The sequence below is a fragment of the Epinephelus moara genome, chromosome 4 (assembly GCF_006386435.1).
Source record: "Epinephelus moara isolate mb chromosome 4, YSFRI_EMoa_1.0, whole genome shotgun sequence".
In the NCBI taxonomy this organism is placed as follows: domain Eukaryota; kingdom Metazoa; phylum Chordata; class Actinopteri; order Perciformes; family Serranidae; genus Epinephelus; species Epinephelus moara.
The window spans coordinates 9,296,061-9,315,203 of record NC_065509.1 but is presented as its reverse complement, the minus strand read 5'-3'; the positions used below and the strand labels follow the sequence as shown (position 1 = coordinate 9,315,203).

The 19,143-nt window shown below is 38.4% G+C and overlaps 2 protein-coding genes across 2 annotated transcripts; both read left to right on the top strand.

Moving 5' to 3' along the window:
• The first annotated feature begins 414 nt into the window (after positions 1–414).
• cenpu (centromere protein U) lies at positions 415–9,746 on the top strand. The gene is made up of 13 exons (XM_050041893.1): positions 415–517; positions 2,196–2,250; positions 2,514–2,601; positions 3,000–3,231; positions 3,727–3,820; positions 5,447–5,536; positions 5,656–5,746; positions 5,850–5,976; positions 6,142–6,220; positions 6,866–6,913; positions 7,569–7,630; positions 7,941–8,097; positions 8,292–9,746. Exons 1-13 carry the CDS (start codon positions 513–515, stop codon positions 8,403–8,405), a joined length of 1,242 nt encoding a protein of 413 aa, XP_049897850.1. The 5' UTR covers positions 415–512; the 3' UTR covers positions 8,406–9,746.
• A 110-nt stretch (positions 9,747–9,856) lies between these two features.
• Positions 9,857–18,917, top strand: LOC126388674 (caspase-3-like). The gene is made up of 7 exons (XM_050041894.1): positions 9,857–9,977; positions 12,422–12,502; positions 13,362–13,522; positions 15,367–15,495; positions 16,278–16,453; positions 16,943–17,063; positions 17,233–18,917. The coding sequence occupies exons 2-7, from the start codon at positions 12,426–12,428 to the stop codon at positions 17,460–17,462; spliced, it is 894 nt and encodes a 297-aa protein (XP_049897851.1). The 5' UTR covers positions 9,857–9,977; positions 12,422–12,425; the 3' UTR covers positions 17,463–18,917.
• Positions 18,918–19,143: the final 226 nt, after the last annotated feature.

Below are 19,143 nucleotides of genomic sequence, written 5' to 3'. Positions count from 1 at the left end.
CAGTGGACTAGGGAAAACAAATCAAAAAACATAATTTTCTCTTGTTCAGGTGCTGGAACTATAATCGTCTGTGTTTTGGGCCTTACTTTCTAATTGCGCTGCTCTTTATAAACTCAGGAATGTAGACTTTTCTGCTGTACTTCGCTCCCTTGAAATAAAGATCGGTCAGGACAAATATTGAACCCTTTCCCTTCCCGTAGGGCCGACATTTATGCGAATCCGCAGGGGGTGGATACCTTTTTAAACATTTTCGGTGCAAATATTTATTTTAAATAAAACGTATCCATATTATTTCCCGGCAAAATTAAACATTTCGCGTTCTAATTCTATCCTCACAAACTTTAATTTTGAAACTGAATTTTTCGTCGTAACAAATTGTACTACTGTCCACCCCTGTGTATCTGGAATGGTACAGTCCGGAACTTGAATCAATTCGCGGGAAGCGGTTTCAACCAAGCTACGGAGTGTTTACAAAACAAAGTCGCTACTTAGCTGAGCCAAAGTGGGTCCAAATGAGGTGAGAAAGATTAATTATGAGCTATACGTTAGCAAAAAGCATATGTATATATGATACACACCACTCTCGTTTGTTGGTAAAGTCACATTTCCTTAAGAAGTATGACGTCGCACTACTTACCTAAGTTACTGGGAAATTTACCTTTAACGTTACACATTACGTATGATATTAGTAACGTTAACGTTAACGTTATACACTTGCCTTACAAGCCGGGTCACCTTTTGTGCTGCTAGTTTCGGCATGTACACTCATGTACACCAGCTAAGCTACAACTTAATGAATTAAGTCGTGTTTTCGCCACTCTAACGTAAATAACGTAAAATAATTTGGAGTAAGACGTGCGTAGGAACAGAACAACAAAGTGGTCAAACTATCTGACAGAATAAGCCCCCATTGTTGAATAATTTCCTTAAAATAACCCCCGGAAATTCTATAAAAATTGCACTTACCTTGATCGAAATGGTTTTATATATATATATATATATATATAATGTAATATTTTTAAGTGGTAACTTAGTTCTCAAACTTTTTGAGTCAGGCAAGTTAAAAACTAGAAAATCTGTGATTGGACCTCCTTATCATAATCCCTGGGGTTGTAATTGAGTAAAAGTCAATACGTTTCTACTTTTAAAGGAAGAAAGGGGGTCCAATTTACTCAAGTTCAAATTCAATGAAGAGATGTCATAAGTAGATTTGCAACAGTAGATTTCACGGTACCATAACTGTCTCAAAAAACATCAGGGTTTCATGGTATGACGGCATTACAGAATTATTATTATTTTAAGTCAGAATGGCCCTTAAAGAAAACAGAAGAGTTTTTTTTCTTGGTTGAACAAACATTTAATTCTAAAATTGAAACTTGACACCATTTTTAATGTAAGTATATGTAAAAAAAAAAAATCTTCCTTTTGTAAATAACTAAATGTGAGATTCTCCATCCAGTTTCATTTTCTTTCAATATCATAGATAAGCAAATGTTCACGGTGTGATAACTGTCAACTTTCATATCACAGTATACCTTGAAACCAGTATACAGCTGCAACCTTAGTAATAAGATCAGGCTAGATATCACCTGAGGCAAAAAATCAGTGCAGACTCAGAATGACTGATATCAATTTGAATGTCTTCATCGTTCGCTTGTGTAACGTTAGTCATCCTCTGATGGTGTCTAATCTAAGATCTACTCTAGATCTAGTTTACATTACCAAAACATAAAATCAGCATCAAATATTAGTGTTGTCAGTAGTCTAACATGACACTGTAAGTATTATAAACCAACATACTTTACATTTAAGAGAGAAAAAAAACACACCATATTTTTATTACATTTTATTGCAACAAAAAAAAACATGTGAAAGGTATTACATTAGTGGTAATGTTACGACAGTATCAGTCAGGACTTTGTATTACAGTATTGGTCAAGATATTACATTATTCGATTTTATTACATTTTTGATTAAATTTAGCTCAAATTTGATTGGATTTAGATTTTCAGGCTCTATTACACTTTCAAAAATCAAACACTAGCTTGGAGTTGGTGGGAACTGTGCTACTTCAGCAGGGATGATGCTCAGCGACTCGGGAACAAGAGTCGTTTGGTTGGAGGTGTCACCTGCTGGTGGTGGCAAATATTGAGACTCATAATGATGAAGAGCCCATGTCTTCTTTGTTTCCACAGTGCCAAAAAGCGCAAAGGAGCTAAAGTGCTCCCTGTGCCACAACAAAAGAGTCAGGTGAGTTGGTTAATGGTCACTGTCGCATTTGCTCCACTGATTTGATGAACATTCCTATAATTTGTTTTTCAAAGGAATGAAAATGTGGAATTCCCTTGTCAACTGTATGTTTTTTTCTCTCAGTCAAAAACACAAGCAGGAAATTTTCCATGCAACATTCTGATGTCTATGTCTGCAACTGTGTTATCACACCTTGCTGTAAAGCTGTCCTAATTGACTGTAAATATTGGATACTTATTGTGCTATGTTGTGCTCACATCCAGAAAGGTTCATCTAATGATCATATGGATTCTCCCAACCTGTCTGCAATAGACATAGCTAGCTTCCTGGATGGACTGCAGAAAGATTCTGGTAAATGTTTACACTGTACTGTATCCATCTCAGTGTCATTGTGTCTCCTCGAGTCTTGAAAAAGCAACAAACCATTTGAATTTAACACCTTTTTGAAAGGGACCAGTTGAAGCCAAACACACAGCTACAACATGGGTGTTAAACTATGTGTTGTTAACGGAGGATGGATAAATGGATAAATAGTGCATTGTATTGTGTAATAGGTTTTCTACTTCTAACCTCATGCTATAGTTTCGACAAAGTATTATTTTAATGCAGCAGATTTCACAGTTACACTGGCAAACTCTTTTCTTTATCTTTGCCTCTGTTTCTTCATAAATCTTTAATGTAACCCTAGAGTCTAGCATAATGCCAAACCACCAATCCTGTGCTCACCAGAGAACTCTCGTGTTGTCTAGGTAACCCTCTGCACAGTACCGCCGTGGAGGAAGACTTAAATGTTGCACAGGAGGGAGGGATGAAAAGGGGAAAAGCTGGGAAAAAGGAAGTTCCTCAGACGTCGAAAAGTAATGTTAAACAGCGCGGAGCTGCCATGAAGAGGAAGGAGACAGAGAGAGACGGAGAGGATGAGGAGGAAGGGGAGAAGAAAAAGAGGAGTAGGAAAAGTACTGGAGGAACGTCTGCAGCGAGGTGAGGTCACAAAGAGGTTACTTCATAGCTTTTTTTCTTTTCTTTTAGAAAAAATGTGTAGAAAATTAAGTATCAGGTATAGAAAGAATGTATTACTATTATTGAGTAAAATAGTTAAAATGATTTAAAAAGAAAGCTCATATTCTTTCATACTCTTGAGTAGAGACCTATAAACCCATGTCAGTGTGTCAACAAATATACAGTTATACATATACACACAAACACACTCACATTTATAAACACAGTCATAACTTGCCCCCAAAAATACATCCATTATTCTTGGTCAAACACTAAGTGCAGTAAATCCAGTATAAGAATCCAAGGGACTGTTGGGAAGCAGGACAGGGATTAGAGAAAAGGCTGACAGAGACTTGAAGAAATTATGATGTGGCACATCATAGTCTGGCTGATGTGGGTGCACTGGCCATGCATTTTCTGTTTGTTAATATCCTGTCTTGCCATTAAACTATTTATCTGCCTCTGTGTCCCAACAAGGCCAGTGAAAAATCAGCAGGTGAAGAAAGGCAAGAAGAAGAAGAAGAAGAAGAGTGAATCAGGAAGTGGAAGTGCCAGTGACCCAGAGTCAAAGGTAAAGAAGTGAATCATGTCTTCAGTAACTCGGAATTGTCTTACTGGAGACATAATGAAAGCAACATTAGAGAAAAATGAGGAAACAAACATCTTGTGTCAATAGTTAAAGGTTCTGTTTGCAACTTTCAGAAGGGCCTTGTTATTAATGACTAGGGCTGTCAAAATTGCTCAAAAATGACGTTCGAATATTCCTTCTAAAAATAACTCATAGGTTCGAACCATTTGAATTTTTTTTTTTCGCATTATGTCCACATGAGGGCAAACTAATACAAGGAAACATACTTGTATATGTATTAATACAAGGAAACATAACTACTTGTAGGTATTTTTATTTCAACATAAACGTCTTTGAAAACATTTACATACCTACACATTAAAACACATAAAACAATTATCTATAACATTACGTTATAAATGACCGCGGACCTCTTGCTTTTTTTTTTCTCCACAATCGAATATCAATTTTCACATTCGAAGGTCCTTTTTTTTTTCAAATTCAAATTTAAATTCGAATTTAGAATATTCGTTGACAGCCCTATTAATGACACTGGTGACCACACTGCAGTCAGCAATCCGTTGCTCACGCTCGCACTCTGTTGGCTTGAGCAAGCACCTGAGCTGAGCCAAAACAAACAAAAAAAAAGCCCCAAAAAAGTTAATTTTATTATTATTTTGAGTCACATTGTTGAAAGAATTTAGTTGTCTGTGTTCAAGCAGGACAATAGGTCTCCATTCATTGCACGTCGGGCTTTCTATTTCCTTGTCGGAGATGGTGTTGAATTTCAAGGTCCCCAAAAAAAACAGGAGAATTTTTTTTCACAATCGAATCCCGTGCCATCGAATGAAGCTTTGAAGCTTTGAATTTTTTGGGTCAGCCCTAGACCTTATCCATCCATAACAGTATTTTGCTACATTAGCTAGCATTTGGTCGGCATTAGCAAGCAAGCTAGCGTTAGCTAACATTAGCCAGCTAAAACCACAATATCACAATATATTTCGCACGTCAATGTTTCCAGTGGGATTTGTCTTCTTACCAGGGGGCGGTGATTTACTTTTTGTCAGACAACACATGAAACAAGGATTAGCTAGCTATTGCACCCAGCAATCCCTCTGCCTCACTCCCCGCCACTAGGATACTACATCGCTGGAAGGAGAGCAGACCAGACAGACTGGCCAGCTCTGGTCTGCAAATTTGAGTTGCTGAAGGTCTGTCTCCAGGCTGTCGCTACAAAATGTATATAATGGGAACACAGCATGTGTGGATACTGCGTTGCGGTGGGTTGTTTGTTGTCGTTTGTAGACTCGATTTCTTAGCTAATGTTAGCTAGTATTGTACACTGCTGGCGCTGTAGCAGAGCTAAAGGGAGGCAAGGCACTTGGGATCACACATAACGTCAACTCTTTTGGATTTTCTAAAAAAAATTCCTCCCGAGTCTTTACAGTAATCAGTCCACAGGCTGTTATAGGCAACAAAGAGAGTCAGGTTTTTTAAGTAACGTTACGGTATGTTCACCTGTTGGCAATAAAAAACGATCACTACATGTTGAAAGTTACATACAGCACCTTTGAGTGGAGACTGTACTTACAGTATACTGAGGCAGTGTTATGCTGTTTTTTCTTCCAGGAGGACTCTGACGCTGGCACAGCCCAGCAGAAACGTAAGAAAGTCCTGTCCTCCTGTGAGGAGGAAGAGGTAGATGAGGACAGGAGTTGGGTAAGGAGCGACTTCCACAGATTGTTGTAGCCAGGAACCTAGCATCAACAGGAATGGGGCCAACATCCTGACTCTTAACTTTGTTTGTTTTTGTTTTTTGCTTTATGTTATTTATTCAGCGCCCAAGTCCAAATAAGGCCAGGGTGTATAGTCTTGGCACAACTAAAAAGTCTTCATCTGATAAGTCTAAATCTAGAAAGTCTTCATCAGGTAAGGGAAAAGAGCTCAAGAGGCTACGCTGCAAAGTCAGACATCACTGTTTACCATTCCTCATGAAACTTAAACAACCGAAACCTAATTCTTCCACATGAAGGCAGTGCATCTGGAGAAATTGAGAAGGCCAACACTGATGAGCAGAGACAGAAGAGACGTGGTCATCAGGGAGGAACAGAGTTAGATGTGGTGCTGGATGCCTTCCTTGACTTCTGTGACCAGTACAGGTATATTTAGACATTTAAACAAGTAGCCTCTAATCTACCCTTCCATTTCATGTCACCATATAATAAATACTTCTATTCTCACTTCTGTTAACAATTTTAATATTTCTTTTGCAAATCTTGCAGTTAGAGATGGTTACATTGTTTTGATGTGCGTTTGTTTTTCAGGGAGTCCGTGGAGTCTGCAGCAGTCAAACACTCCATCGATTCTTTCTCCTCCACTGTGAAAGAGGAACTATTGACAAAGGTCAGACTCTCAAAATTCTATTTAATATTTGATAAAGAGGAGTTAAAGCAAAAGAGAAACTGGACTCTGTGTAGTTTTCAAAATGTTTCTGGTTGGCATTTAGAGGTTTAGATTTACTGTTGTTCACCAGAGATAAATGAATATACTGAACATACACTTGACTCAGTCTGGGTGTAAAGAAATAGACCCCCAATTAGAGAATCTAGGACAGAATTACAAACAAATTTCTAAACTGTTTAAGCATTGTGTCGCACGTGACATTGTGAAAGAGTTGTTTGTTGTGAAACACAGGAAGACAGTGCTATGCTTTATCAGTTTTTGAATCATCAGGCTAAGGCTAATGTGCATGAATTCTTGCAAGGTGTTGTTGATTTAAAGTGCCAATTAGGATCTAAACACACTGGATTTTAAACCGCAGATTCACAAAAACAAATTGATAATTTATAACCACCTTTATGTGCTAAAAAAATGGTACACAAAGAAATGAGTTGTTTGGTGTTTTACTCAAAAATAAGCCCCTAAGACACCAGCGTGATATTGAGTCAACAATAAATGTGATCATACTACGACACAGAAGTGAATGATGCTGATTAATATCAGAATTTAAATCAAACTCATGTATGTTCTCTGTTTTTTGTCTTCCAGATCTCTTCTTTCAAGGAGTTTAAGGTTTTAAAAAGAGAAAATGCCAAGGTAACTATGACGACTAGGTTTTTGCTAACACGCCACTACGAAAGTGAACATGGTAAACAGTATGCAGTTAACATTAGCATGGTAGCACTGCCATTATGCGCATGTTATTGTGCTGATGCATTTAGCACAAAATACCACTGTGTGCACATGTCTAGCCTCACAGAGCTGCTAGCATGGCTTTAGACTCAGACTGTGTCCAAAATTCCATACAAGCATGCCATTTAGTATGCTAAATACACTATATGAGATTTATTTATATGTCGGAAACCTTAATTCGTAAACAATAGTACGTGAATTGAGCACTATTTCTGGTAAATAAAGTATGCAAACAATGGACAATAAGTTGGCATAATTATCCCACAATAGATGCTATACGACAACGCTCAGAGCAGACAGTGTCCAAAACAAAAATTTAAGTGCAAGTATTAGGTTTTACTTTGCCTGGTGTAATATATTTTTTTATTCATGTTTAAATTGCTAGTAGTGGTGTGAAGCTCAGTGCATCCAAAAGATACATTCTAATGTTAATTTATCACAAAAGTGTGCTTAATGACAGTACTCATATTGTGTTTGTAGTGCAAAGTATATGATTTGGATGCAGCAAAAGTCAGATACCATGGTCTGTGTTTACTATGTCCTCTGTCCTGTGTGTCAGGTGGGTTCTTTGATCCGTACAAAGACACAGAAACTGTTGAATGCCAAACAAGAACTAATGAGGTGAGAGGGAATTCAGATACACACACACACACACACACACACACACACACACACACACCAATTTTATTTCCACAGAATGAGATTAATGTAAGGATTTTGTGTCTATAAACTAAATGTAAATCTTTCTAAAATAATTCAGTCATTAAAGCATCCATGTTGTTACTAGTTATATGCATAATTAACACAAAAATGTCTTTTCATTGTAAAAAACAATCATTATTGACCTGCCTTTCCTCAAAAGTAAATATTCCTGTAAAGTTTGTTTCCATCCCAGTACTCACTATGACCTTTACACTGTGTGACTGGTCAGGGCCGAGAGGCAGGTGTGGCTGCTGCAAAAAGAGAAAGCTGAACTTAAAACCCGATTAGCTGATCTGAGACGAGGCCAAGCCTTCCTGAATGACATCAGAGAGCTCAACAGACAATACCTGGACTACCGACACAAACACCCCAAAGCAAAAGAGAAGGTAAACACACACATTACACATGCTCTGATGATGTGAATAATGACTTTAGAAATAATGGAAATCATGACCTGAATACTGCCTCGTTACTCATGTGTCTTGGCCACAGCTTTAGTAATACAATCTTTTTGTCTTAATGCACAGCTGATGCTTTTCAAGGGTTTTAATAAATCTTTCCCTCTTCTCCTCCTGTCCAGTATGGAGCGTCCAGCTTGCCGGCTCTGTTGTTGGAGACCAAGCATATTCAGGCAGCGAAGCATCAGCTGGGAGGAACCAATAACCGACTGACGAAGAATAAGACTCAGAAATAATTTGCTGTGTCATACAAATACGCAATCCACACAATAAAGACTTAAGATATTATGAGCAATACTAAGGCTGCTGGAACCTTTAAAGCCTTAAAGGGATACTTCTTTTTTTTTTTTTTTAAGTGGGGTCATATGAGTTACTTATCCATGGTCAATGTATTACCTACTATAGATGGCAGTCAACACGCCTTCCGTTTGGAGAAGCAGGCAGGACTACTGACACAGAAGCTCAGCAATGTACTGCTGTCAATGGAGTAGCAATAAAACATACTGTAGCCATCCAAAAAGGTCCCACCTAAAACAGTCTATCAGTTTAAGTGCATTTAGAGTATTTTCACTGCTTTACCTTTCCGCCAGACAGCAATTTCCAACGGGGAACTAAAGCAGTTACATTGCTTTGATTTAAAAAAAAAAATAATGATTTAACGTCGCTGAACACAGGAACTGCTGGTCAGAGTTTGTTTTCTTGTTATTGTGTGACATTGGTGAATCTGAGCTGACCCTATACACCAAAGTCACACAATAACACAAACTAACTAAAGGCCCAGGCACACCAAACCAACAGGGGGCGACAAGGGGTAATGGTATGAGACACACAGCTGCGACAAAGTCGGCAGACGCTCACCAATGGCCCAACTTTGACCAACGGTTGACCATTGGCTTGGAGTGTCAGGGTCTTAACTGATCAACACAGTGGTAGACCACCAGCTCCTGTGTAAACCAAAATTACTGCTTATGTCATTGGAGTTTGGGGCTAGATGTGGAGCTGTTGACAACTTCCCCGTTGGAATGGGTTGTCTGAAAGGTAAAACAGTTGTAATACTCTCAATATAGCTTATACCTAAACTGATATTTATTGTATAAGGTGGGATTTTTTGGAGGGTGGCTAAAATATGTTTTGCTGCTGATCCCATCCACAGCAGTGTATTGCTGAGCTTCTGTGTCAGCACTCAAGCCCTTTCCCCAAACTGTGGGTGTGTCAATAGACATTTCCTGTAAGTAATACACTGACTATGGCTAAATACCTGATACAACCCCTCTTTAAAAAAAAAACTGAACTATCCCTTTAATACTCAAACCAGCTTGAATTTCTTTGGATCATAGGTTTGGATTTAGAGTCACTGCTAGATAAAATCAATACTGTAAGTATTATAAATACAAATGCAAATAATAATAGTAAAAATAATGATAATAGGAGGATTTTTTTCCCCTGTGTTTTTCTTACAGAAGAATATAAAATTTAATTAGGGGGTGTAATTGAATATTTGTAGTCAAACTGGTTTCATTTGTATGAGTAATTTTCTCTGACAGATGCATTAAATGCTCATGTTCATTCAATACAGTATTTTCGGTTTCTGGATTCCTTAACATGTATTGACACGTCCATGGATTGGTCAGGATGATACATGACAGTCTTCAGGGCTCTGTGTGGTTTCTCCCGCCCACATAGGAAACGGCATTCCTGATTGGCTGAGAGTTTTAGGCCAGTACTTTGAACAGTTTGACATTTCCTTGTATTCATGATAAGGAGGGAGGCTTGCTAACAACTATTTCCACCAACGTCTCACAAGAAAGGTACGTTAATTTTGGTAAAAGTGTATACATTTTTAATTATTATCCACACGTAGCGTTTGACGAAGCGCTACTTTGTCGTGTTTGCTGTAGTTAAACAGGAGTGGCCATATGAGTTTGCACTTCTGGTAACTTCGCCCACTGCAGGTAACGTTAATGAGTTAGCACCTGGAATAAATTAGTTTAAAGATGTGACGTTGAGCATGTAACTGGAGAGTGTAGTTGTGACTTCATTCGGTGTTTAAAACTACAGAGCTGAACGAAATGTCTCTTAGGACAGATACTATAAGTTAGTTGGATGTCACCTTACGTTATATTTGTTGGTCATTTGTAGCCCTGTGAATCTCATGTGTCAGTTAACGTTAGCTAGCAGCGCTAATATGTGTCCGTTGTACTTTATATTTCTTCCTGAAGGAGAGAGGCTAAGGTCACAGTTCATATGTGAATGACCACACTGTTTTTGAATCGATAGAGGCATACAGACATGACGCTGTAAAGACAACAGAGGTTACATTAACCTTTGTACCAGTGCTCCCACTAACCTCTTTAACAGAGAAGAGTATCTGTGAACATTAACGCTAACGTTACACCCTGATATGCAGCATGGAGCTCGATGAATGTGTCGTTAACTTCAGATGCATTTGACAGCTGGATTACGCAGTTGGACACAGTTAAAAACAGAGAGTCATGGTGATAAAGAACATGTATCATTTTCGGTTCCTACTGACCAAACGTTGCACAATACAGGGCACTATTACAAGTCTTACTGGCATGTCAGAGGAGTTTCACTTACATCATAACCTAACACTATTGCATGTTGCCCACTGTAACTTATTTATTGCAAGGTGTACATATTGTTTTATAAATAATACATTTAAGGTTTTTGGTGAAGCGCAAGATACCATGGTGTAATGAAAGATTTATACATAATCAGGTACAGGTATTATCCCTCCATGGTGTTCACCATACTAACCACAGTAAAAAAAGACTAACTGTGATCAGCTTCCAGGAAGAAGTAGTCTGGTTTGAATCAGCCATCGTGGTTTTGCCCTTTGTGGTTCACTGGTTTTGAGTTTGAAGTCTGATTCTGTATGAAACTCAATGCAGAACATTTTAAATCAATTTAATAAATCTAATTAATAGAAATGATTAAAAGAAAAGCAGCAGGTCTTCATGTTTGCAAAGCTGGAACCACAATTGTTTTTGCATGGAAAAAGTCTTAAATGATTATCAGAATGTATTTAATTTATATTTAACTGACCAATCATTTCAGCTGCACTTGTATTTTTTAACATTGGCTGTGCTCAAAAAATTTAATTTGTAAAGTAACTAGTAACCAAAGTTTTCAAATAATACATTACACTTAATAAGTTGATGCCATTTGTCAAGGAAAAATATTTTTCTTTTTATAATCTTTAAACGGACGTCATTTACTTCACCAAAATTGCAAAGTAAAAAAATACATTTCCCCAGATAGCCTAGCTGTCTTCTTGGGTCTCTTTGAAATTCCTGCTACCATCCTTGATGGTGGTAAATAAACTTTTGTTCAGCTGCCCAAAACACCGGACAGACAGACCTCACTGTCACAAGTTTTCACTGGAATTGCTTTCTACTTAAGAAATAGTCCTTGTGTGGAAGGAAACAAGATCTGTGCCAAAATATCACTTGTGGTGAGTAAGCAAAGTGTTTCTGTGATTTTTGTGAGCAAACTTGTTACAGACTAGCTAAAAACCAATAAATATAGCAGTGTTTTATGGAAGAGCGGAGATGGGCCACCTCACTTAAAACAAAGACCACCGCCTTTAACATAGAATATATTTCATGTAACTGGGGGGACACAAACAATGGGTATTCCATACAGCACATGCCATATAGAGGGTGACTGTTCTGGTTGGATCTGGATGACTAACGAAATTGGCTAAACTACTTACTGTAACGAAAACCTGTCCAGTTCTTGGAAATCTAAGGTTTTTTTTGTTTGTTTGTTCTTTTGAGGGCTTTTGCTTTCTGTTTATGTCATGGTATTATGTTACATAGCTATTGTTATAAAAAAAAAAGGATAATGACATGTAAACTCCCCAGTATTGTTGGTCATGCTATAGCTGTCATTGTTATTTGCTTTTTTTCTGGAAAGATATTAAGAGTTTCATTCCAGCATTCAGCAGTATTTGAACAATTAAAAATAATCGTGTGAAAGCTCAGCTATCGAATTGTATATATTAATCAGTGTCAGTGGTTCTGAAGTTGCTTTTGCCGATAAGAGAAAAGGTTTGTTTTAAATGGCATTGAAAGTTCTGTAATTTCATAAACCTTGCACATGCTTTGACAGAGTGCAAGATACTTAATAGCAGGAAGTGGTTGAGAAAGATGGATTGTGAATCTAGAAACAAGTTGGTCTCTTCATGTGGTTCCTTCTGATCACTGTCTGTATGCATTCATGCCTGCAGGAACATGGCTGAGCCTCGTGGCGATGGTGGCGTGCAGAGCGGTGGGGATACTGTGGACGCCTTAAAGCTGTTTAGAAAGAGGTAATTATTGTTCGGTGATGACTATCTGATTGCACATATATTCTGTAGCTAAACCTGTATGTATTATCTGTTGAAAATAGAGTAATTAGTCCCATGCAGGTAGCATTTGATGACTCTGAGGGCCCTGCACACTTGCACAGATATTTTGACTTAGACCTCTGCTTAGGTTAAAGGTGGGCAGAGCCTTGCTGCACTCCGTGCATGATACGGATGATGTAGGTGTAGTTTGTCCTGCCCTGGCTGATGCAACAAAGCTAACGGGAGTGTGAGGAAGATGTAAATCAAACGCAGTCTGCACACTCCCACACAATCAAGTTGAAACAAGCTGTGTTCGTGTACTACAGGTGTGCAGGCCCTTTTAAAATTGCTATGTGTAATATTTTTATTTAACCTCTCAAATTAGTCAGTCAGTCACTTTCATACATAAACTGCTAGATGGGAGTTTCTGCCCTTGTTTTTCTTTTTGAAAGAGTTGAATGCCTGATAGATGAGAAAGGTGTGAAAATGCTAAATTTAAGATAAAAAAAAAAAAAAAAAAAGATTATGTCACATTGACTCAGTTGTTGAAACATTTATAATACCGGTACTTTAACACATCACCCTGTATAATGAGATATTCCAAAAAATAGGGATGCACATAGGAATACACATTCGGTATTTGGTGGAATAAGTTAAAAGCAAGGCCGAAATATTAGCGGCGCGGTTTTGATAATGCAATCAAACAGCGTGCTGTGACGGGCGGATTAAAATGTCGTGTGACGTTGCTAAACAAGTTCCTCAGATTTCAGACTGTTGTTAAGGGTGTGTGTGTGTGTGTGTGTGTGTGTGTGTGTGTGTGTGTGTGTGTGTACATTTTCAGGTCGGGTAAAGAACCCGCAGGCAATGGTAAGACTCCTGAGGAAGTGGACTCTGCCCCCAGCGGTAAAACAGCAGGCTCTGACCCTTTCCGCTACAAGATGGACTACCCCTGCCTCGGGAAGTGTCTCATTATCAACAATAAGAACTTCGACAGGGACACAGGTAGCTGCACCCATTCAGCAAGTGTCATACACACACACACACACACACACACATGCACACACACAATGATGCACACACACCTGTCTATTTCATTTCATGTTCACTTGAAAAATGTTCTGTGAATCTAATGATGTAGACAACAAACAATTCTCACATGTGTCTGTATATCACCCAGATTTCCATACTTTCTAAAACCATTGTCTAGATATCCACGGGTGAAGAATCTAGAGCAATGACCTGGCATGTTACTCCAGATTTAATCTCAGGAGCCAGATGCACAACCTTGTAAGAGAGTAGATCGATTTTAGATGGGAGATGGGATGACCGAAACCAAGATGGGAGGAATGTGACTGAAACCAAGTTGTGATTTCAAGCCTGTAACAGATAAAGTAGGTATTTTTCCACGGAGGACGTTTTGACATGTCTCAGTTGGAAGAGCACAGGTGTGAATCATAACATGAATGAATGATGGCTCGATTCCATTTAGCTGCTTCAGTTTCAGGGTCTTGGTAGTGTGCATGCTGGCTGACTGTCACACTGAGTACATTTACATGCACACTAATATTTTGCTATATTTTCGAAATGACAATGCGGTGAGTTTGATACTGGTCATGTACGTAAAGAGCATATACTGTTTGGATATTCAGACTTTGGCCTAATTCTCAGTGTAGCATTTAAAGACATGTTGCATATGCCGATATTATTCGGGTTTCAACAGCAGTCCTTGGACACCTGTAGAGCGAATTTGGAATATCTGTCTCAGTTGGGGTTTTCACTGCAGTTTGTGACACATGGCCTCCTTACAGTCAGGTCTGTGGGTTGTCATGGATTGTGTACATGTACACAAACCAAAAAGCCGACAGTTTGTAAGACTGTTGTGTAGAGATTCTGTCCAAAAGAAAAGCCCACATTTCTGATTGGAAAGAGAAACACAGCTACTTTTAAATATGAGGAAGAACTTCATATAAACAGGTTTTGGATATGTGCAAATTTCATAATCGTGACCTTTTCAGGAAAGTGGTTAAAGGAATGAAAGTGGGAGGCTGTGCTGGAAAACTTTGAACAAATTCTGGCGCAAGCGACAGCTGTTTCATTATTCCATTTAGATGTGGTAACCAACATCTGAGATTACATTATTCGAAGTATGTTCGGCTGCATGTAAACAGGAATATTAGTGGAATATTCCTCATTCATTTGCCATGTCAACAGCTTAGTAGGAATATTGTCTTTTTCAGAATAAGGGCAAAAACCAGAATACTTTGTGCATTTAAAAGTTGTCACTGTTGTGGCCTTTGAATATAACAGAGCCTTTAATAACACCTGTTCCTTTCCAACTTTGAAAGTCAAAAATGTCCGCTGTAAGGAAAAAAACAAAAACAAAAAACCTTTTTGATGGACCTACTTGTTCCACACATCTACTCCATATTTTTGAATTAAGTGTGCATAACTGGGTGCAGATAACAAACAAGAAAAAGCATTAGTTGTCATGAGTGCATTTGAAAGCCTCAACATAGCCATGCCACGTCTGCCTCCTCTGTTTTCACTTACTAAGTGAAGTCACAGTAATTAGGTGTGTTTGCCATTTCATTTACATAAACACACACACAATGAGTTAAGAGACAGCAACAGGAAAAGTCACTCAGTCTAAGCTCTCTGCTCTCTTTGGTCTACAATATAAAACAGTAGCTGTCCAAAGTGTCAGGTAGTGTGAGTTCAGAAGGTTCAGGTTGTGTTGCTTTAGTCTCAGACTCAGTGCTGGAGAGCTCACATCCCTGGTCATTGGACCATATTGTAGCTGCTGTCTACTGCATTTGTCCTTGTGTGTTTGTGTGTCTTTTCTTTAGGGATGAATGCCCGTAACGGGACGGATGTGGATGCTGCTGCTGCTGTGCAGATCTTCTCTAAGCTGGGATATAAGTGCCAGGTGGCCAATGATCAGACCGTGGAACAGATGAAACAACTGTTGCGAGATGGTAATAGAAGTTACAGTTTTTCATTTACTTGAAGTTGCCACTGTGTCAAAGGGGAAATACGCATTTTTGAAATTCATACATATTATTACACGTTCATACATGTTGTCCAAAAATATTAGTAAACATGAAGAATGCTCTCCTAAATGAAAAAAGCAAAACAGGGTGCTAAAACACAAATAAGTGATGTTATAGGGTATAAAGTCTAGACAAGAGTTTAGATAGCTAAAAAGGAACCGAGTAAGACAGCGCTTTCTCAAAGCTGTTTCTTTTTATGTGCGTGACAGAGGAGTTCTCTACCGAAAGTCTAAACAACCAAATATTGTCTGTATGGGTACATTTTCTATTTCAAAGCTAAAAACATGAAAATAGAATGAAATCAGTCTCCTATTCATTGTTTATGGAGACGTTATACTTGATGACATCACAAGTTTGAGACTTACTTCTCTGGTTTCTGGTTTTAGAGAGAGTAGCTCATGTTCACAAATACTGATTGAACTTTCCTAGGCCACGGAGATAACATATTGGAGTTCCCCTTTAAAGAAAGATGCTATCTATTCTCTTACACAGCAGAATCAATATGTAAACTGATTAGGTTATCACTGACTGTTGACAGTCATGTTGTTTTTCATTGTTGGTGCTCACTTATCAGCTGATATTTGCTGCACTTGTATAGACTCAGGAGCATGCAGCCACCACTAGATGGCACCCGACAAGGGAGTGAGGAAAGAGTATCTGGACTGGTGATGTGACTCTTTGTTTTCCATCTATTCTTGTGTCTCTAGTATCCATGGAGGACCACAGTAAAAGTGCATCATTTGCGTGTGTATTGCTAAGTCACGGAGATGAGGGGATAATATACGGCACTGACGGCTGTGAAAAGTTTGAAGAGCTGACGAAATACTTTAAAGGAAATCGCTGTATGGGTCTGGTGGGGAAGCCGAAGCTCTTCTTCATACAGGTTAGTCAAATATACCAGCGTTACCACACACTTGTAGGAGTTGACACATACCTGTGCATCTTAGGCCATCACTTGCATCATGTGTCTTGAAATGCTTGAAGAGGACACTGATTTCCAAAATCCCTGCTACCACTGTTTGTAGATGCTCGTCATGTAGTGTAAGAATTTATATACTTTGTCTAAGTTTGCAAAAGGGCTCTCAGTAGTAACATATGCTTCTTGTACAACTTGATTAGTGTAGCCTTCAAAACATGCCTGTTCGGAACGGGCCAATACTTGGCCTGTGGTAGTGCTGTTTGCAGCTTTCATCACAGATATCACAGAGATGTGACTCCAATTAAATCTTTCGCTTAAGGTGCTTGAGTAAATGATAACAACCACCACTGGTTGTTATTGTACATTTTAAACAACAAGCCCCATCTACAGAGTCTCAGTGCTACCATAAAACACCAGTGCAGTTAATGTACGCATACCTGGATTCCCCTTTAGGCGTGCCGTGGGTCAGAACTGGACGATGGAAGCCTTATCGAAGCCGACAGTGTAGAGGAGCAAACATCAGCGAGGATTCCTGTGGAGGCAGATTTCCTGTATGCGTATTCCACTGCTCCAGGTAACTTTTTTTAGTCCCGTTGATATTTCTGCCCTTTCAAAAAAAACTACATTGTATACATTTAATCACACACACACACACACACACACACACACACACACTAGCTTATATCCGCATAAAGCTGGTATCCAGTATGTTTGTACAGCGTTAACACAGTATTGTCCTTCAGGCTACTACTCATGGAGAAACACATACAACGGCTCCTGGTTCATGCAGTCGTTGTGCGAGATGTTGCAGCGTTTCAGTGGAGAGCTCGAGCTGATGCAGATCATGACCCGGGTCAACCGCAAGGTGGCGCTATTCTTTGAGTCCTCCTCCAACCTACCTGGATTTAGTGGCAAGAAGCAGATACCCTGTATCGTCTCAATGTTGACCAAAGACTTCTACTTTCCCTCATAAAGATGGATATTTTTTCACCTATAGAATATACTTACCTGTGAGCTGAGTCCAAAGTGACGGGGCTGATAGTACCGATTTCATATCCATCTATTCAAATCCTTCCATCCTTTAAAGGTGCCTGATTTCTACCCTCTTTGGCCAAACACTTCAGTCCTGCTGTGCATAGTTCATGTAAAACAGGATAAAATTAATTTTATTGTGACTTCAAGGAGAACCCAAATGTTCCCTCTCATTGTTTTTCATGATGTTTGTAATGAGGTCTTTAGTTGGGTTTTTTCGGAACCCTGAAGCATTTTTATTCTATCTTTGATCATCATGTGATGCAGAAAAGATACTAAAGGGTGTGGGGGTGTATTTTCAGTGATTAAGTAGTTGTGGAAATGTGGACTTCTACTTCGACTACACAAAGGCAATACTGTATAGTTATAGAATAAACAATGAGTTTACCACTTACAACTTATCTACGTTTTAACAGTTTTTGGATGCAATAAATGCACAAGCACAAATAGATCATCACAAAATATCAGGCCATAACACACACCAGAAAAAAAGGTGGTTCCAAAGGTTACATATGGACTCCTATCACTGTCCTTGTAGCAATTTAATGTTTATGTAGCTGTGATGATGGCAAGTCCATCTTAACTGAGCTGAGCAACACAATGCTAATGCTAATAATAAATAACATGAATACTGTTGTAGAATATCTGGAATATTTATTTTCTTTCTCAGGTGTCCATAGGTCTTGTTTTTATGTATTACTGCATTACCACTGTCATTACCTCTGGGGACGTCTATATACCTAAACAAGAATTAATAATAGATAAGGATTTATTTAGTAATAATATAGGTACATACAAGACTGTAGTCACTAGTCCTGACATACACTTACATTGTTTAGAATATAAACACAATAAAACTACACATTTATTTTCATTATGGTCCTCGTTACAAAAGGAAAGGTAAAACAACAGATCTTAAATTCCGTGGCATTATATCTGTGTTAATGCTGAGCCTGCAATGGAACTTTTTAACACAAAAAAATATTTCACATGCTCTGTTCATCTTATGTTCCATCTTTTGTTACGTTCTTTTTTCTTTTTTTTTTTTCATTTTATGTATATAGTCAAGCATTTCTCCAGAAACAACTCTAAAAAGCAACCAAGTAAAGAGAGGAAAGAAAACAGAAACCATAGGATCAGGTAAATCACAACCAGGACAATTTATTTGTCTTAATTATTTAAAATTACATTTGTTTCCTATTTACCCTGGATTAGCCGGTTTTTACCTTTGCTTGACACATGCTACTTGAATTTTGGTTTCAATATTCATTTACTGAGGTGTGGCTGAACAAAAATTAGGAATTGTAACAATGGACCAGTTGGGATTTGTTTCTATGTAAGAATGTATTGTACTCTGTGGACAAATCAATAAAAAGGATAAGTGGAAAAAAAAGTAGGTAATTTCTGATTGGCTGTTTTGTGTCTAGTCCGATGTCCAGTAGTCACTAAGGGAGCACCAGAAGAATGGTATCTGGATCAAGTTAATATGGAGGTTAATACTGAGCACTTAATATTTGTGGATAGTTGCAAATATGAGAATGACTTTTCTCAAATTAAATTTCCAACAATTTCTCTGCAAAGCATGATTCATGTGCTTTAGAATGTCCCATTGCAAACCAGGG

Excerpts from the sequence above, each read along its gene's own strand:
- cenpu (XM_050041893.1), top strand. Across the intron at positions 2,602-2,999 it reads TGGACTGCAGAAAGATTCTG|GTAACCCTCTGCACAGTACC; the intron begins GTAAATGTTTAC and ends CGTGTTGTCTAG. Across the intron at positions 5,977-6,141 it reads GACTTCTGTGACCAGTACAG|GGAGTCCGTGGAGTCTGCAG; the intron begins GTATATTTAGAC and ends TTTGTTTTTCAG.
- LOC126388674 (XM_050041894.1), top strand. The coding sequence starts at position 12,426 with ATGGCTGAGCCTCGTGGCGATGGTGGCGTGCAGAGCGGTGGGGATACT. Across the intron at positions 16,454-16,942 it reads CGAAGCTCTTCTTCATACAG|GCGTGCCGTGGGTCAGAACT; the intron begins GTTAGTCAAATA and ends ATTCCCCTTTAG. Across the intron at positions 17,064-17,232 it reads TGCGTATTCCACTGCTCCAG|GCTACTACTCATGGAGAAAC; the intron begins GTAACTTTTTTT and ends ATTGTCCTTCAG.